This window comes from Chiloscyllium plagiosum, chromosome 18 (genome assembly GCF_004010195.1).
Source record: "Chiloscyllium plagiosum isolate BGI_BamShark_2017 chromosome 18, ASM401019v2, whole genome shotgun sequence".
NCBI classification, from domain to species: domain Eukaryota; kingdom Metazoa; phylum Chordata; class Chondrichthyes; order Orectolobiformes; family Hemiscylliidae; genus Chiloscyllium; species Chiloscyllium plagiosum.
The window spans coordinates 53,855,617-53,875,597 of record NC_057727.1 but is presented as its reverse complement, the minus strand read 5'-3'; the positions used below and the strand labels follow the sequence as shown (position 1 = coordinate 53,875,597).

The window sequence follows — 19,981 nt, the reverse complement described above, 5'->3', positions numbered from 1 at the left end:
TTGACAATTTAAAGAAAAAAAAGCCTGATGGGAGCTTTTATTTATTTATTCATTCGGCTCAGCTGCAGGTGCCAACATTTAGTGCCCTTGAGCAAGTTCCTTGAATTGCTGTAGTTCATCTGGTGTAGTAAGACCCACAGTGCTACTCGGGAGGGAGTTTGCTCCAATGTTCATTCTATTTTGTAAAAACAGTTTGTGGCGTTTGGCCATTGATTAGTTCCTGTGATAGAGGTAGCTGGGAATCTGGGTGTGGTCAGCACTGACTGCCTCGGTCGCTGTGAAGGTGGGAGTTGGTGTGCAGTCACTGAAGTCTCAGGGTCCACCCTTCTCCATTTCTCCAGGATAGCTCTGACTAAAACCGGTTTTTTTTTCCCCAATCCATTTCCCATTCAAACCAGGAGGAAATTTCCCAGGGTCGTTTCGGAACCGCTGGAGCTGTAGACCAGAGAAAGTGCGAGGATCCAGGGCCAGACACCATCAACAAGACCTCTGTGGGTGGGGGCAATTACTCCTTGCACAGCGTCGATAAATCCTAAAGCAAAGTTTGTGTATTTTTATTTAAATGTTGTTGTTTATGAAGTTTCGCAACCGTTTGCATGCTGATTGAAGGATGGTTCTAGGGGAAAAAACACCTCTGGGTCATTTTATATTTGAAGTTTAATTTAAATCTTTTGCCCTTCGAATTTTTTCTTCTTCTTGGGGTTAGTGAATTCTCAGTGTACTGGAGTGTTGGTGCCTCTGGCGGCGTTCCGGCACCAGAAACTTTGGAATGAATTTGTTGTTTCAGTGGGTTATAGTGAACGTGACGATAGACAACCAGAGCTAGGCGAGGCATGTTATAATCAATGGGGAGAATTCACCCATTCATTAAATAGAAGGGGGATCCGATTTAACCGGAACTATCAGCTGATGGAAGCTTTAACAGTTCGTGATGCTTTCTTGACGCTGTTTGTGAATGTTTTGCAAAGTTGAAACCTTACTTTCCTTCCACCAGTAAAATTGAAAGATGGCACGTTGTTCCTTGGAGCATGAAGCACAGAGTTACAAATCAGAATGAAATGAACCAGTATTAAATTCAAATACTATATCCCCCTGACCGATTAGGTGGAGGCCTTGTGTTACCACATTGTAGAGTCTGAGGTGTAGCCATCCTGAAGGAGGGGTGTAATAGTCCCTGCAGTTTGAAGAGTGAGAGAATGATCTCATTTGAGGTATGTAAAAAGGACAGATTTTTTTTCTGATGGCCGAGCAGTCACTATTCCAGCATAGACTGGGGTTGTACATTGGTACCCTGTGGAATCACCATTGCAGCACAATCCAATGCTTGGAAATTGAAGACTCAGGAGGGTTCTGAATAAGTAAGATGGTCATGGAACCATAGAATTACATAGGACAGAAACAGAGCCTTCAGTCTGACTGGTCCATGCTGACCAGATGTCCTAAATTAATCTTGTCCCATTTGCCAGCATTTGGCCCATATCCCTCTTCATATACTTTCCTTTATTGGTCAGAGCATTGAGTATAGGAGCTGAGAGGTCATGCTGTGGCTGAACAGGACATTGAATAGGCCACTGTCGGAATATTGTGCAATTCCGGTCTCCCTCCTATCGGAAGGATGTTGTGAAACTTGAAAGGGTTCAGAAGAGGTTTACAAGGATGTTGCCAGGGCTGGAGGGTTTTAGCTATAGGGAGAGGCTGAATAGGCTGGAGAGTAGGAGGCTGCGGGTTGACAATTCCAGAATTCCTCAGGGAAAGCTAGACACTTAAATATGTAGGCTAATCCTTGACTAACAAACTGTTAGTCTGATCCCATGCTTACATCCTGCAGCCCTGAGCACTTACACATCCTCCAAACATCGGACCCTGATCTAACCCCACTCAATCCCCTTTTTCAGGATATCTCAATCCTTCTTTTGCACCTGTCCACCCCTGAACAGACGTGATGCCACATTTCTCATACTCCCTTTCACCACACTCGATCATCCTTGCACCTACTGTTGGACCTGACCTCAATCCCCTTTGTTGGAACTGACCGACAATAGCCCCCTGCCCAACCCGTAAGATTACCACTCTCCAGAAAATCTGTCTCAATATTACTGAACAGTTTGACAGATTAGAGGTCATTTCCTCTAGCTGGGAATCTAAGTCTGGGGGGAATCATAGGCTGAAATTGTGTCCATTCAAAGATGGATGGAAATTTTGGTTCAGAATAAGAATGATCTGAATGACAAAGGGAAGTAACAAATAACCAAAAAAAAATTTTTAGCTCATGCGTTGGCTAGAATCTGGGTTAGTTCAATTGGCTGGTTGGCAATACAGAGTGATTAGATTAGATTAGATTACTTAGTGTGGAAACAGGCCCTTTGGCCCAACAAGTCCACACCAACCCGCTGAAGCACAACCCACCCAGACCTATTCCCCTACATTTACCTCTTCACCTTACACTACGGGCAATTTAGCATAGCCAATTCACCTAACCTGCACTGTAGGAGGAAACTGGAGCACCTGGAGGAAACCCACGCAGACAAGGGGAGAATGTGCAAACACCACACAGTCAGTCACCTGAGGCAGGAATTGAACCCAGGTCTCTGGTGCTGTGAGGCAGCAGTGCTAACCACCGTGACACCCATAAATGCTAACAGTATGGGTTGAGGAGGCTACCATGAAGAACACTCCTCATGTTAAACCACAACCAGAGAGAAGTTCTATTCCTGCAGGGCTACAGTGACTTTTCCCTTTTTATATAAAGCAAGTAGTGATGAATCAGGAATGAAAGTATCGAAGTTTTGCTTTACCAAATATTTTGGTTACTATCCCAAACCTTTCCTTGGAATATTGAAAAGATGAGGTAGAGTCCATGTAAAACCAGTTATAATGTCTCCATTCTTGAGTAACATGGAACAGAAAATGAATTTCTTTCTGTCTTTGTAAGACATTCAACTGAATGTTGAACATTCTTGGTTTGGAAGATTATTTTCTGAATATAATTTGGATTTTTCTCAATGGTTATAGAACTTGATGATTTAATGGGACCTCTCAAACCCCAGATGGGAATTTTCTGGAGTCTGAAATGTAATATCCTGGTAGATTTTGGTTCTTATTAGTTCTTGAACTCTTAGGTCTCCACGAATTTTTTTTTTGTTGGTGACAGGAGGACAGAAATTAATTCGGCTCCGCTCTTAGCAGTCCTTTGAAAGTAAGTCTAGTCTGTTCATTATTATATCAAGGGGGTTAAATGGTAGATGCAGGTACAGTTACTTAACACTTAAAATACATTTGGATAGAGTCATAGAGATGTACAGAATGGAAACAGACACTTCGTTCCAACCCGTCCATGCCGACCAGATATCCCAACCCAATTTAGTCCCACCTGCCAACAACCAGCCCATATCCCTCCAAACCCTGCCTATTCGTATTGCCTTTCAAATGTTGCAATTGTACCAGCCTCCACCACTTCCTCTGGCAGCGCATTCCATGCAGGTACCACCCTCTGCGTGAAAAAGTTGCCCCTGAGGTCTCTTTTATATCTTTCCCCTCTCACCCTAAACCTATGCCCTCTAGTTCTGGACTCCCACACCCGAGGGAAAAGATTTTGTCTATTTATCCTATACATGTCCCTCATGGTTTTGTAAATCTCTATAAGGTCATCCCTCAGCCCCCGACGCTCCAGGGAAAACAACCCCAACCTGTTCAGCCTCTCCCTATAGCTCAAATCCTCCAATCCTTGTAAATCTTTTCTGAATCCTTCCAAGTTTCACAACATCTTTCCATTAGGAAGGAGACCAGAATTGCACCATTGCCTAACCATAGCCACAACATGACCTTCCAACTCCTGTACAATACTCTGACCAATAAAGGAACGCATACCAAACGCCTTCTTCACTATCTTCTCTACCTGTGACTCTGATTTCAAGGAGCTATGAACCTGCACTCCAGGGTGTCTCTGTTCAGCAACACTCCCTAGGACCTTACCATTAAGTATATAAGTTCTGCTAAGATCTGCTTTCCCAAATGCAGCACCTCACATTTATCTGAAATAAACTCAATCTGCCACTTCTCAGCCCATTGGCCCAGCTGATCAAGATCCCGTTGTGATCTGAAGTAATCTTCGCTGTCCACTACACCTTCAATTTTGGTGTCATCTGCAAACTTACTAATTATACTCTTATGCTCATATCCAAATCATTTATATAAATTATCAAAAGTAGTGCACCCAGCACCTACCCTTGTGGCACTCCACTGGTCACAGGCCTCCAGTCTGAAAAACAACTCACCACCACCTCCCTCTGTATTCTACCTTTGAGCCAGTTCTGTATCCAAATGACTAGTTCTCCCTGTATTCTGAGAGATCTAACCTTGTTAACCTATCTCCCCTGGGAAACCTTGTTGAACGCCTTACTGAAGGCCAAATAGATCACCTCCACCGCTCTGCCCTCATCAATCCTCTTTGTTACTCTTCAAAAAACTCAATCAATCAAGTTTGTGAGACATGATTTCCCATGCACAAAGCCATGTTGACTATCCCTAATCAGTCCTTGCCTTTCCAAATCCCTGTACATCCTGCCCCTCAGTATTCCCTCCAACAACTTGCCCACCACTGAGGTCAGGCTCACCGGTCTATAGTTCCCTGGCTTGTCCTTACCACCTTGCTTAAACAGTGCACCACGTTAGCCAACCTTCAGTCTTCTGGCACCTCACCTCTGACTATCGATGATACAAATATCTCAGGAAGAGGCCCAGCAATCACTTCCTTAGCTGAGTAGGAAAGATTCACAGGTACATGGACCAAATGCAGGCAAGTGGGACTAGATTAGTTTGGGAAACATGATTGGCATGGACGAGTTGAATGGAAGAGTCTGTTTCCATGCTGTGTGACACTATAACTCCATGGTAGGAAAAGGTTTGATGGTCCATTTCACGCCATTGTCCCTGAAAACATTTGAGTAACAAAGTAAATAAAATGTATGTCAGAAAAGCAGCAACTTTGGCATTGATTGCAGGCAAAATGATTATTTTGTTTTTCGGGGTGGGGGCATAGTTTGTTTTTTAACCTGGAAGATTGGCAAAGTTCTTCCCCAAAACCATGATTGTGTCAGGTCAATGTGGGATCTCCCTGACAACAACAGAAAGGGACCTACTCTTCTTCACATCATCAACTTGATGAAAATGTGTGGTCAGTAATGAGCACTCAAGTTACATGTCTCTGGATTGGAGGGGTTTGGGTTTGGAGGCTGAGGTCTGTACTCCCTGGTGTGCCTGTGAATTCTGGGGTGGAGCTGAGGCTGGGGCCGGGACTGGTGGGATGGGTAATGGGATGGCTATACAGCCTAATTAATGTTCCAGTTCTGGTTTCGGTTTCAAGCTGCTATAGACAAGAGTTTGCCTTTGGGGCTGTTAAGTACATGTAAGGAGCTCATGAGTTATGGTCAGCAGCAGGGGAAGACTCATGGACTGAAAATATACCCCTGTAGCAAGCTTTGGGTAGGTAGGGCTCCAAAAAGCTGTGGGAGTTCTTCAGATCACTTGGAGACTATATTCCTGGTTCATCTGGAGGTTGATAAAATCATGGCGGGGAGGAGGAATAAGGTGAATAGTCAACCTCTTTTTCTTTCCCCCCCCCACCCCCACCAAGGTAAGGGATTCCAAAACTAGAGAGCATAGATTTAAGGTGCGTGGGGAAAGATTTAAAAGTAACCTAAGGGGCAGCTTTTCATGAGGGTGGTACGTCTATGGAATGAGTTGCCCAAGGAAGTGGTGGAGGCTGGTCCAATTACAACATTTAAAAGGCATCAGGATGGGTACATAAAGAGGAAAGGTTTAGATAAAATGCTGGCAAATGGGACTATTTAGGCTATCTCACCAGCATAGATGAGTAAGACCAAAGGATCTGTTTCTATGATGTATAGCTCTATGACTCTAGATACATGAGGATGAAGAAAGGCCATAGGTAGCTTTTGATTGGTAAAGTTGAGAATAATGGGACTCTGAGAAAACCTAGAGATCACAGTTAAATGAAACATGCAACTACTAAAGAACGAGGATGGTACCCTAACTAGATGCTTCAGACTGGCCTCAGGACTGCAGTGGAGTGTGGCATTGGGGAAGGGATTGCTCTAGCTGGGTGTGAATAGTTGTTCAGGCAATCCACGTGGAGAGCTATGTCTTTGAGAATACCTTGCAAAGGAGCTCAAAATTTTAATGAGATTTGTAACATTGGCCAATCAGCTAATTTTACCATTTGTTTAGATTGTGGGGTTTACAATGGTTCTGTAACCCTTACTACAAATAGTCTGTTGACCTTTGTTTTAACATTTTCAATTGACCTCATCTCAACCATTTGTTGAGGGAAAAGTTCCAAATTGCGAGTATCCTTATGGAAAGAAGGAATTACAGATGTAACCTCCAAATGGCTGAGATGTAAGTTTGGGTTTTACTGCTTTGTGTGTCCCCTCTCCCATCAAAGGGAATAATTTCTCCCTCACCTCCGCTGTCGATTCATTTTAATTATCTTAAGGACTGCAATTAAATTGCCTTAATGTCTACATTGAAATCGGTGCTACATGATTTTAATTTGACCTTTTCATATCTGGAATAGTACTGGTGAATCCATGCTGTATCCCAATCAAGGCTAGGTATATCCCTGTTAAGGTATGAAAACTTTATGTGAACACAGTTCTCCAAGCAGGGTTCCAACTGGAGCTTTATGTAACTAACAGTCTATTTGAAATAGTAACCTTAAAATCTGCACAGTTGAAATGTAGGTCCTATGCTGGAAATCCTCAAGATAAATCATAGAGTCTACATCTTGCTGCAGCTGGAAAGGAAGGGCTTCTACCTCAACATGTCCTTTGACTTTTTTTATATATATTACATTGGCTGTCAACATAGCTTGGTTAGAGACAAAATAAAACTAGGCATAAAGACTGCTTCAATGCATTGTGATTTTTGATTTGGTATTTTGTAGAACCATGGAGGAACCAGTGAAGCTGGTATCAGCAGGAGATTGTATCCAGATCTGGGACTTACTTTCATTCTCCCCAGAGGCACACTTTAACCCTCATGACCCTGAGCAGGAAGTGTCTTCTCTTTGTTGGAGCTTCAATAATATCCTTAAGTCTAAATGCTAACAATATTCTTGCCAGTAACAATATGGGGAATGTGGGTACTGTTGAAGCAAATGGGGAGTACAGTTTGAGCCAAAATTATAAAAAGCATGTGTTAAGTTTGTTTTTTCCTCATTTTCAACTTTATTAAGCATCTTACAAATTGTGTAAGACACAATTTAAGCTCATCTGTGAATGAGCATTGGTAATGCTGCTGACTCCGTAAAAACATATCTCAGACCAGGTTAGTGCTTTCAACATAATAAATGAAAAGAGGTGAGGTTAAATGGATGTTTTGTGGGTGGTAAAGATGAAGGAATTCAAACATTATATATTGGTGTAGCTACCTTTCCTGGGACAAATCTGAAATTTCCTGTAATTCAGGGACAGATAGTCAATCTAAAGAGTAGGAAAATACAAAGCCATTGCCTAAAACCTCTTTGTGGTTTAGTTTAACCTGTTAGAGCTTTGTAGGTAGTCCAATAATTTATTGGTGACCTTTCTGTGAAGGTGTTGGTTCAACTTGTAGGGCTGGTGATTCTCTTGATCATTTTCCATGTACAGTAAAACCTTTAGCATCTTGTCTTAGATGAATAATTAACTTGAAACAAGGTAATGTCTCATCTTTCTGAGAGCATCCATGAGAATCATCATAGTTTTTAAAAGCTTTGTGTTGATATGGCAATGCCAAAACATTTTGAAAGCTTTGTCATTAATTTTCTAATCGCTCATAATAAATGGTAGAATGTTACCCTGAATTGTAACATATGTACAGGTGTTTCTTTGGTTTAACTCTGCAGGTTAGAAAGGTCCCCAGAATAGCTGTTGGTTGAAGGCGCTATTACATTTTTAACAGATTTCATAGAATCCCTACAGTGTGGAAACAGGCACTTTGGCCCAGCGATACCCTCCAAAGAGTAACCCACCTAGCCCCATTCCCCTATTCTATTCCCCTATATTTAACCTTGACTATTGCACCTAACCCTCACACCCCTGAACCCGTTGGGCAATTTAGCGCTGCCAATTCACCTACCCTGGATTGTGGGAGAAAACCACAGTACCCAGAGGAAACCCTCACATACACGGGAGAAAGTGCAAACTCCATGCAGACAGTCGCCTGAGGCTGGAATTGAACCAGAGTCCCTAGTGCTGTGAGGCAGCAGTGCTAACAACTGAGTCACCGTGCCAATTTGTAAAACTAAAGACAACGCTACTTTTCTCAACTTAGTATTGTTTCAAAATGTTTATTTTAATACTTTATTCTTAGCAGTATGCATGGACAATATGTTTGACTTTTGTGTGTATCTTATAGGAAGGAATCTTGAATTCTGCTTATCCAAGTTTGTTCACCCCAACAATCTTGAAGGTCACTGAGTGACATCTAATTTTCATACAATTTTCTTTTGTTTTGACTGCTGCTCTGTATCAGAGCAATATAAAAACATTTATTCATGCAACCAGTACCACATTGCACCAGCTATCAGTCTGGGAAATAAAGTTAGAACCAGAGAAGATTGCAGCACAGTTAAGGTCATTCAACCCATCTTTCCTGAAATTAATGCCCAGTATTCACTGAATATATGACCTTCTATTTTAAAAGATGCTATACATCCCAACTACTCCCATAATAAAATGTTTTATTCTTCAAATCTACCTCACAACGTATCTCAGGATTCTTTGTTTCACTTGTCATTTTAAATCCATTAGCCTTTATTATTTCATGGGGATGTGGTCATCGCTGGCGAGGGAGCATTTATTGCCCATCCTTCATGATTCTTAAGGTGATAGTGAGCTGGCTTGGGTTGTTGGTAGACCCACAGCATTGTTGGAGAGGGAGTTCCAGAATTTTGACTCAGTGGCAGTAAGGAAATACACAGCAACGTTTTATTAACTGGCACCTATTGGGACCAAGAGCTTACTAGTTGTTCAAGAGATCCACGTATTCAATGTAAATACACACACTAAGGGATAGAAACATAATGCAGGAGGTATACACATCACAATTCTATGTTATTTACAGCATAAGTCACTTATTTAATAACTTAAATAATACCTACCAGCCAAGAATGTTCTCACTCACACCCTCCAATGACTACTCGGACATTGCAAAAATCGCGATAATACAGTAAACGTTTAGTATTTCAGGCACATACTTTTTGCCAATTTATAGGGAGTGCCAGTTCATTAGGTGCCAGTAAAAACAAAGTTTGCTGTAACTTCAAGTCTGTATGGTGTTTGACTTGGCAGGGATCTTACAGGTGGTGGTATTTCCATGTACTAACTGTCCTTGTCTTTCTAGTTGATATCTTAAGCAGATTGACACCTCAATTTTAAGTGTGTCTGACACTGTTCTGGCATGTCTTTCTGCACTTTTCATTGAAACTGGGTTGATCACCTGGCTTGATTGTTATAGTAGAGTGGGATAAGCCTGGCCATGAGATTACAGACTGTTTGAATACAAATCTGCTGAGTTTTGAGCTTTAGTACAAAAATGGGATTTCACCTTCAGAAAGACTCTGCATTGGTCACTCCTATCAACACGAATGGAGAGATCTATTTGTCACAAATTGGTGAAGCTAAAATCATTTCATGTTTCCTTCTTGTTTGTTTCCTCACCACCTGGTATTGCAAACTGAGTCTAGCACCTTTAGGATTGACTAGTTTTGAATTCTCACACCTAGAATTTTCCCTTTCCGCCCTCAGTGCTTCTTCCAATAGATGTTCTGCATGGAAGTGAAACTATATTGCAGTTGGGGTTTTTTTCTGTGATGGATATGGTGCAGTGACTGGTCATTAGCAGGAAGATTCTTTGCCCATATTTGACCTGATGCCATGAGACCTCATGGGGTCAGGAGTCGATGCTGAGAACTCCCAGGACAACTCTACTGTATACCACAATATTTCCAATTATAGGATGAATAGAAAAATATTCCCTTTTATCAGATCTCTTTAAACATTTTAAAAGTAGAATTTTAAAATATATTCTTAAAAGTGTTGAAGTTTTAGTTCCTCTCCTTTGTTAATTGTCCAAATATCCCTGCTTTCCAGTTCTCCAGAATAATATTTTCTCAATTACCTTGGTCTGAGCTTCTGAAAGAGTTGGATGCAAAGTTGATTTAAACATTGATCTAGTTATTTACATCTTATTTAAACTTGGCTGTTTGATTAAATTGAACCCTAAAAGAATTTGAGTCTTTGTTGTGTTGTATTGGGAGATTTTCATTATTTATGCTGCAGTAATTTGTTAGGCTTGAGTTACAGAAATGGTGTACAATTAGCTTGCCAGTAGATGTTTTCACTGCTGCAGTACCTCATTCTTACCATGGGATGGTACTGGTGCTGCCTTCTACATTAAATGTATTGTACCATGTTATTTGTTTTCGATTCAACTGTGCTGGAACCTGAAAATGCTCAACTTGTGTAGAATACTTATCAAACACCAGCATGGAGTTACACTTTTTAGCACAACACTACACCAATGCATTTCTGAAGTAGAAAAATTAACAGGAGAACAAAACTGAAGAGGAATTAATGAAATGAGAAAGGATGGTCATGAAAGGGATAGACTTGATATCTAGGCATCAGTTATATATTATGAAATGATCATCACTAATCACAACACAGCAGTGATTGACACTATTGAATATCAGCAAATACCATATGTGAGAGAGAGGGATGTATCTGGTGGATGTTCTTCAGAAGGTGGTTGTGGATTCAGTGGGACAAATGGCCTGTATCTGCACTGTATGGTTCTAGGGCATATTTTTCAGGTGAGAAGAGAAAGATGTAAAATAAGACACAAAGGACTATTTTTAATGCAGTGAGCGTGTGTGGAATGAACTTCCAGAGGAAGTGATGAATGAAGGTACAGTTGCAACATTTCAAAGACATTTAGATAAAGCCATGAATAAGAACTGTTTGGAGAGATATAGGTTAAGTGCGGGCAGGTGGGATTGGTTTAGTTTGGGATTATGGTCAGCCTTGACTGGTTGGACTGAAGGCTCTGTTTCCATGCTGTATGACTGTTTCCTTTTCACAAAGTCACTTTTCAACCAATACCCTCTGCTTCCTGCCACTATGCCAATTTACCAAATTGCTCTAGATCCCATGGATTCTCACCTTCTTGACCAGTTCTCCCATGTAACACTTTTTATCAAAAGCATTACTGAACTCTATGTAGATCAACTGCACTACCCTCATCTACATGCCTAGTCATTTCCTCAAAGTTGGATGAAACCAGTTGGACATGATCGACCCTTGACAAAAGCCATGCTGACATTTCTTAGTCTCATTAATTTCTCCATGCTTGTTCCTTATGCCATTAATCAATTCAAGCTCTTCCAATAAACTTTGTCTTCTACTGTGTTAGGTCCAATTATTTGTTAACATTTGTGCCTTCTCTTCCTTCCCCATTATAATTTCTTCTGTCTCCGCTACTAATGGCCCCAAATTTACTTTTGCTACTCTGTTTTGCATACTTATAGAAGCCGTTAGAATCTGTTATATTCTTTGCTAGTTTCCTGTCATTGTTTATCTCTGGCCTCTACCATTGTTTTGTTCTCCTTTGCTCATTTCTAAAATGCTTCAATTTCTTAGGTTTTCTATTCCTTATCAATGTTTTAACTTCCTGAATCTGACATTATCCTTAATCTGTTTAATTAACTATGCATGGATCACACATCTAGTGGTTTTATTTCTTATTGAAATACATATTTACTGAGGTTTGGATTTTCCTTTAAATGTTTTCCATTGCTCATTGCGTGTAATAACATTAAATCTAATTTCCCAATCCACTTTAGACACCTTGCTTTCAAACTGATGTAATTAGCTTTTATTAAGACTTATTACTTTAGCTCAAGATTTGTGTATGTCGTTCCTATGCTCAATATGAGATTCATCATATTACGATCATTTTCCAAGAGGATTCTTTACTGTGAAATTCCAAATTAATCTGTATAATTACATAAAACAAATACCTCCTCCCCAGATGGTGCCACAACATGTTATTCTAATACAGTCTCTGATGCGTTCGATAAATGCTTCCTCCAAAATATTTTTGGTTTGTCCAGTGTTTATTAGAATTGAATTTTCCCTATGACTTTACTCCCTTGTTATAATCTTATCTTATTTCTTAATTGAATAGTCTACCAACTGTGTAGATATTGTATCTCATCAATGGTTGTTGGCTCATATTATCTTCACTCATATTGATTTCATCTACCTCCTGTTCACAATATAGCACTTGTTCACAATGATTGAGACTCATCTTTAACCTGTTTATATCAATAGAGTTAACATCAGGTCACTATTTTCTAAGAGATTGTTCACTTTTAGACCATTTATTAAACCTATCTCATGACCAGTTCCATATTAAATAGGATCAAAGGAGGGAAGATGTTTTCTTCTGAAAGAAGCTACCTTTTTGTTCCACATACTGCGTACATTAAAAATTGAATTAATGGCACAAATAATGGGTCTGATCTTATAGCTATTATGGATGCATGGTTGCAAGGAGATCAAAGTGAGAACTAAATATTCAGGAAAATGCGACTTTTCGAAAGGTGAGAAGGACAGGGTGGTGTGGTAGCTTTGTCAGTACAAGATGAAATATGTATGATAGCAAAAAAATTGCCTTCAATCGGAAGGTGTAGAATCTATTTGGGTAGAGGTCAAAAAATAACAAGGGGAAGAAGTTGCCACTGGATGTAGACCATAGGCCCCTTAATCATAGCTATATGGTCGGATAGAATAAATCAGGAAGCAAATGTGGGTTGTGAAACAAGCAGTACATTAATTCTGGGTGATTTTAATCTTTATGTAGACTGGGGAAGATCAGCTTGATAGAGGTAGCCATAGCGTATTCAGGGCTGGTCCTTCGAACTATATGCCATCGATCATGCTATTTTGGATCTGATAATGAATCAGGCTTAATAAATGGTCTGAAAATGAATAATCTCCAAGGGAAATAGTGATCATAATGTAGTAGAATTTAGCATTTAGATTGAGTGAGAAGAAATGTGGGTTGCAAACAAGTGTGATGAAATTAAGTAAGGATAATGGCGAGGAAAGGAGAGCAGAGTTGGCTGGAAGGGGCTTGGAAATGAGTTTAGTAGCAAAGACCAACTGAGAAACAATGACAGGTGTTTAGAAAAATAATTCATGACTCTCATCAAAGATCTATCCCACTGAGGGAGAACAGTTCTAGAAAGGGAATAAACCAACATGGTTAATCAAGGAAGTTATGGATGGTATCACATAAGTAGGAACAATGTAGCAAAAGTTAATGGTAAACCAGAGAATTGGGAAAGTATGCAATCTATCAAAAGATGACCAAAAACAAACGGAAAAAATAAGCTGAGAGTAAACTAAGAAATAATATAAAACAGACAATAGAGTTTCTTTGAAGATGCAGGGGTGAAAGAATTGAGCTGTTATGAATGGAGAACCAGGAAATGGCAAAGGAGTTGAATAAACTGTAATTTGCGTCAGTCTTCACAGTGATACCATTCCAAAATGATTACATAATTAATGAGCAAAAAGAGGGGGAAAGCAAATAAATAGAATAACTGTCATTTAGAGAAAATTGACCTGATGGGATGCATCCTTGGATATTAGTGGAAGGAGCTACAGCGATATTGCATACACTGGTAGGTAACCTTCAAGAATGCAAAGGTTTTGGAAAATTTCCCAGAGAATTGAAAAACTGACAATATTTAAAAATGGAAGCAAACCAGAAGTGGGTAACTACAGGCCATTTAGCTTAACATCTGTCATTGGGAAAATGTTAGAGTTTATTAGAAAGGATTAATAAGAAAACCTTTAGAATGCATAATAAAATCAAGCCAAGTCAGCCTGGCTCCATGAAGATGAAATCATGCCTGGCACATTTATTAGACCTCTTTTTAAGAGGTAAAGGGTCCAGTAGATAAAAAGGAATGTAATATTTGGGTTTCCAGAAAATGTTTGATAAAGTATGACATGTTCAGTTGTTTAATAAGATGGCCCATGGTGTTGTGTATTAGCATTAATACAGTTCTGCCTCATTAGTAGAAGGCCAAGTTTGGATGAGTGGAGCTTTCTTGGAAGCTTTCTTAACCTGTAACTAGTGAGGGACCAGAGGGTGCAGTGCTAGATTTACATTGCATATTAATTACTTTTATGAGGGAAGTGAAGGTACTGTAGCCAGATTTGTTCACGACACAAAAATAATGAGTAGGTGAGGATGACAAAAGAGGGACATATTCAGTTTAAGTGACTGGGCAAAAACTTGGCAGATGGAAATGTGAGGTCATATGAATTGCCAGGAAGAATAGAGGAGCTGAATATTATTTAAATGGAGAAAAACTGCAGAGATTTGCAGTGCAGAGGGATTTGAGGGTGCTCATGCATAAATCACAAAAAAAAAGCCAGCATTCATATTTAACAGATAATAAGAAGGGCAAATGTAATAATGGCCTTTATTTCAAAGAGAATGGCATTTAAAAATAGTGAAAGCTCGCTAAAAATATTTTTAAAAACTGCTTAGATCATGCCTGAAATTCTGTGAACAGTTTTAGTCTTTTATCTAAGGCAGCCATTTTCAACGGGGACCATGTGGCCCCCCTTAGGGGCCCTGGAACATTTAAAGGGGGCCACAGATTGAAAACAGTGAGAAGGTGAGCCCCACTGGTTTATGGAAGCCCTGGTAACTGAACTGATGACTTACCCAAGCATCAACCTTCATTGGAGTCAATAATTTCCCTCCGATTTATAATATCTTTCCAAAACAGTTTGAATTCAATGCACCTAGTAAATTAATTGCTTAAGCTTCTCCCAAACAGCCTCACTTCAGTGTCAGTCACAAATCAGACTGCACCGGGTCAACATATTCAATCCAGGGTTCTCAAATCCATTGTCGCCATACTTCATTATCGGAAGATCAGTGTGTCTATCTGTTGGTATTGGATCCATGATGGAAAAGGGAGCCCCATGATGGAAAAGGGACCCCTAAGGAGCTCCTTAGGGGTCCATGGACAAAACATAGTTGAGAATCACTGATCCAAGGAAAGTTGCACAGGCATTGGAGATAGTTCAGAGCAGGTTCACGAGGTTGATTCCAGATATGGAGGGATTGTCTTCAGAGGAGAGGTGGAGTAGTTTAGGCCGATACTTCTTGGAGTTTTAACGAATAAGAGGCAACCTTGTCAGGGAATATTCTGAAAAGATTGTTTTTCCTTGTGGGAGAGTCTGGACAAAATGACAGAATTTTAGAAAGGGGGCATCTTTAAGGTAGAGGTGAGGACTTTTTTCTCTCAAATTAGTGAATTAATAGAATTCATTGCCCACAGGGTTGCTGTCGAGGCTGGGTTAATAATTACATTCAAGGCTGAGAGAGACTGATTTTTAATCAGTAAATGAATCAAGCGTTACGGGAGAAAAAGTGGCAAAGTGGAATTGAAGATCATCAGATCAGCCATGATCTCAATGGCAGAGCAAATTCCACGGGCTGAATGGCTTACTTCTGTTCCTGTGTTCCTTCTGTAATGCTACGTGGTTTTATGGAGATCACATTTTTAAGAGAGAACGAAGTCTGATGTTCAGTTGAATTGGGAATTTGCTGAAGAGCTGTCTCCTAAGCCATTACAGTAACCCTATGGGGGACACAATGTGTAAGTTATGATTTAACCACGCATAATAAATAATGTTTCATTGTGTTTATCCATCCCAATACATCATACGCTCAAATGTCCAATGAACAAAACCTGTTTTATTATGTTTTATTATGCTGTTTTATTATGCTTCATTTTTAAATAGCCAGATTTCAGAATTCACATTCTTATTGGACTGCAGTTTCAAATTAAAAGATCACTTTGTTGTAATGTGAAATATCCAACTATTTAAAATTGCTGAACTGAATCAAGTGAGTCAACTGATGTTTAATCAGTCTACTGACAGTTTTGGTCCAGGAATCAGATGAAGAGAAAATTGTATTTTTCACACTGCTGAAGCAATTGGATTCAGCGTAGCAAATTGCATTCCCTTAATCAATGTTTGAAAATTGAGCTTTGGTGTGATCCCAGTTGTTGGTCAGAGGCAGATTTTGTGACCAGTGATTGATTGTGAAAGGTTTTTTTGAGTGCTTATCATGTTGTTCCACTGAGGATCTTTGTGCGGACCTGGCACCGGCTATTGGTCTAAACTGTTTCAGTGACTCCTCTTGAAAATATTAGAGCATGCAGACTGAGTTCTGTTTTAAATACGTGAATCGTTGAAGGAACAGCTTTGCAAGTGGAGTTCAGGTAATGCATCCTTTCAATGCAGCACTTCAGATATGAGAATGGCATAAGGTATGGTTGGCAACATATCTCAAAACTAAACTGAAAATGAACAAAGAACAAAGAGAACAAAGAAAATTTACAGCCCAAGAACAGGCCCTTCGGCCTTACAAGCCTGACCCAATCCAAATGTACTGTCTATACCTGTTGGTCAATTCCGAAGCATTTGTATCCCTCTGCTCCCCACCTACTCATCATCTGTCCAGATGCATCTTAAATGAATCTACCGTGCCTGCCTCTACCACCTCTGCTGGCAATGTGTTCCAAATGCCCACCACCTTCTGTGTGAAGTACTTGCTGCGTGTATCCCCCTTAAACTTTCCACCTCTCTCCTTGAAAGCATGACCTCTCATTATTGAATCCTTCACCCTTCAAAAAAAGCTCGTCTCTATCCACTCTGTCTGTACCCTTCATGATTTTGTAAACCTCAATCAGGTTCCCCCCTCAATCTCCTTTTTGCTAGTGAAAATAAACCTAACCTACTCAACCTCTCTTCATAGCTAGCACCTTCCATACCAGGCAACATTCTCGTAAACCTTCTCTGCATGCTCTCCAAAGTGTAACATCCTTTTGGTAATGTGGCGACCAGAACTGTACACAGTATTCTAAATGCAGCTGAACCAATGTCTTGTACAATTTTAACATGACTTACCAGCTCTTATACTCAATATCCCGTCCAATGAAGGCAAGCATACTATATGCCTTCTTGACCACTCTATCCACCTGTGCAGCAACTTTCAGGGTACAATGGACCTGCACTCCCAGATCTCTCTGCCCATCAACTTTTCCCAAGGCTCTTCCATCCATTGTATAATTCGCTCTAGAATTAGGCTTGCCTAAATGCATCATTTTAAATTAAGTGTACATTTAAAATGTTAACCAATATACTGTATGGTTTGAGATACCTTTTTCAGTTCTTTTATTTCTAGTAGTCATCAGTTCTGCAATCTTTGCATTTGAAGCAGTTGTGAATATTGTGCAAATATTGTACTGTTAATTTGAGTGAAACCGCTTGTTTGTAAATAAATCTGGTAACAGAGATGTTAATTCAATTTCGGCTGAGACGAGAACTTGGTAAGAATTATGTGCAGTATTTCACAAAACTCTGCAACTGTTAAGTGTGGGGAATTCTGTTTCACTGTAGATGCATAACAAGAAAAAAAAGTCAGGAGAAACTGCAAATGATTATCTGTTATAAAAATATGATGAAACTTGGTCTTTTCCCATTCCCAAACAAACCCTCTGTTTCAATCATGCCTTTTTAGTATTTGTCCATATTTCCCTGTACTGAATGTTGCCCACTGCTGTAATTGAGCATTTATGATCTTTTTAATTCTTTAACTATTAAAACATCAGTTTCTAGTGAGTGCTGCCAGTGGAGGTGATAGGATTTCTGTGTCCATATGTAAAACCAAGCCGGTATACCTTTGGAGTATTGCAGAACAGGTACAGTAACCAGCATCTTGTTTTTTTATATTATTTGCTTATCAGCTAATGTTTCTCAGTTCCAGGAAAGCAAAAGGAGGGGTATCCCATTCCTGCAATTTCACCGCCTCTGGTAGGTTGTAACTGCTCTCTGGTACTAGTTGGTGAGTTATAAGCAAGTCCTTGATTGATTTTTTAAAAAAAAATATGAAATTGATCTGCAAACTTTCTTTCATCTTCAAAATGTGATGTTGAAGCAATAAACAAAATCTTCGACTGAAGTAACAACTTAGAAAGGAGGCGTTGATGAGATTAGATAAATAAGGTACATTATTTAGTAAGATTTTACTAATGGATAAACAGAGCCGAGTGAATAGAATTGTAGACTTGCTACATTGTTGAAAGAGACCATTCAGCCATTGACCCTCTAAAGGCAATTCTACCCTATCCCCATAATCCCATGTTTACCATGGCTAACCCATCTAACCTGCACACTACGAGGCAATTTAGCCAATCCATCTCAAGCTGCATATCTTTGGACTGTGGGAAGAAACAGGAGCATCTGGAGTAAACCCATGCAGCCACTAGGAGAACATACAAACTTCACAGGTGATCATCCAAGGCTGGAATTGAACCCGGCTTCTTAATGCTGTGAGGCAGCAGTGCTAACCATTGACCCACTGTGCATACATAGGAAATGCAGTTGTAAAGTTTAACTCTTCAAAAAATTATAAGGCTTGTATTATCTGTTTATGATGTTTGTGAAATCTGTAATTTTAGTAAATTAGTGTCTGGAAACAAAACCAAATGGTCCAGCTTGGGAGTTTGGATCCTGGTAGGTGCCATCAGCTCCATATCTCATTACAGCCTTGGCTCAGATATAGAGAAAAGAGTTGAAGTTTAGTTGTCAGATATACGTGACTACTCTTGAAATCAAGCCAGCCCTTGGCTGTGTATGGAATCAAGCCAAGTAAAATTGAAATTAGTGGGAACCAGGTAGTGTTCTCCACAAGTTGGAGTCAAAGCTAGCATGATTGTTGGAGCTAATTATTTCAGTCCCCGAATATAATGAAGTTTCTAAGTGCAGGTATTTTACTTATCAAGAGATTGTTATACACCATTAGAGAGGTGGAACTTGAAACTGGACTCTAGTAACAGGATAGGGACTCTTATCACTTCACCACAAGAACCCTATGTTCCTTAAGGTAGTGTCCTAGTCCTAAGCAGCTACAGTTGCTTCATCAATGACGCTTACTTGCAATATAAGGGCTGAAGATGGGATGTCTGCTGATCTTGTCACAAGGTTTGATATTATTTGCAATTCATCAGAGATAACAGAGCAGACCCTACATGAAACAAAACTCGGGGATATATTCAGGTTTAGACCAACTGGCGAGTGACATTTGTATCAAACAAGAGCTAGGCAAAAATCATCTCTAATCATCTCCCCTCACATATAACAGCATTCAATCACTGAAGCTCACAGCATCAACATGCTGAGGATTACCATTGACCAATCATTTAAATATTGTAGTTAGTGCAGAGGTTTTATGGAATACTCCCCAGCTGGCTGGTTGAGTGCAACTTCAGCAATATTGAAGAAGCTCAACAGCATCCAGGATAAAATAATTCACTTGATTTGCATCTCATTCTCCACCTTTAAATATTCACTTGCTGTAACACTACACACATGTAGCAGTGCGCTTCAATTGCAAGATGTATTGTAACAACTTGCTAAAACTCTTAACAACAAATCTTAAAAATGTGTTGCTGGGAAAGCGCAGCAGGTCAGGCAGCATCAAAGGAGCAGGAGAATCGACGTTTCGGCCATAAGCCCTTCTTCAGGAATGAGGAGGGTGTGCCAAGCAGGCTAAGATAAAAGGTAGAGAGGAGGGACTTGTGGGGGTGGGGGGGGGAATGCGATAGGCGGAAGGAGGTTAAGGTGAGGGTGATAGGCCGGAGAGGGGGTGGGAGTGGAGAGGTTGGGAAGAAGATTGCAGGTCAAGAAGGCGGTGCTGAGTCTGAGGGTTGGGACTGAGATAAGGGGAGGGGAAATGAGGAAGCTGGAGAAATCTGCATCTATCCCTTGTGGCTGGAGGGTTCCTAGGCAGAAGATGAGGCGCTCTTCCTCCAGGCGTC

General features: G+C 40.1%; 1 protein-coding gene across 5 annotated transcripts in view; it reads left to right on the top strand.

Moving 5' to 3' along the window:
* The first annotated feature begins 209 nt into the window (after positions 1 to 209).
* LOC122559217 (protein NEDD1-like) overlaps positions 210 to 19,981 on the top strand; it is an 83,792-nt gene continuing 64,020 nt past the window's right edge. For 2 of the 5 annotated variants that reach the window (XM_043708599.1, XM_043708596.1), the window contains exons 1-4: positions 210 to 283; positions 399 to 542; positions 6,965 to 7,104; positions 17,769 to 17,863. In XM_043708599.1, the coding sequence (XP_043564534.1) occupies positions 6,969 to 7,104; positions 17,769 to 17,863 (231 nt within the window). In that variant the 5' untranslated portion in view covers positions 210 to 283; positions 399 to 542; positions 6,965 to 6,968. Of the gene's footprint in view, positions 284 to 339; positions 543 to 6,964; positions 7,105 to 17,768; positions 17,864 to 19,981 lie in introns of those variants that run through there. The other 3 variants (XM_043708598.1, XM_043708597.1, XM_043708600.1) reach the window with 3 other exon arrangements.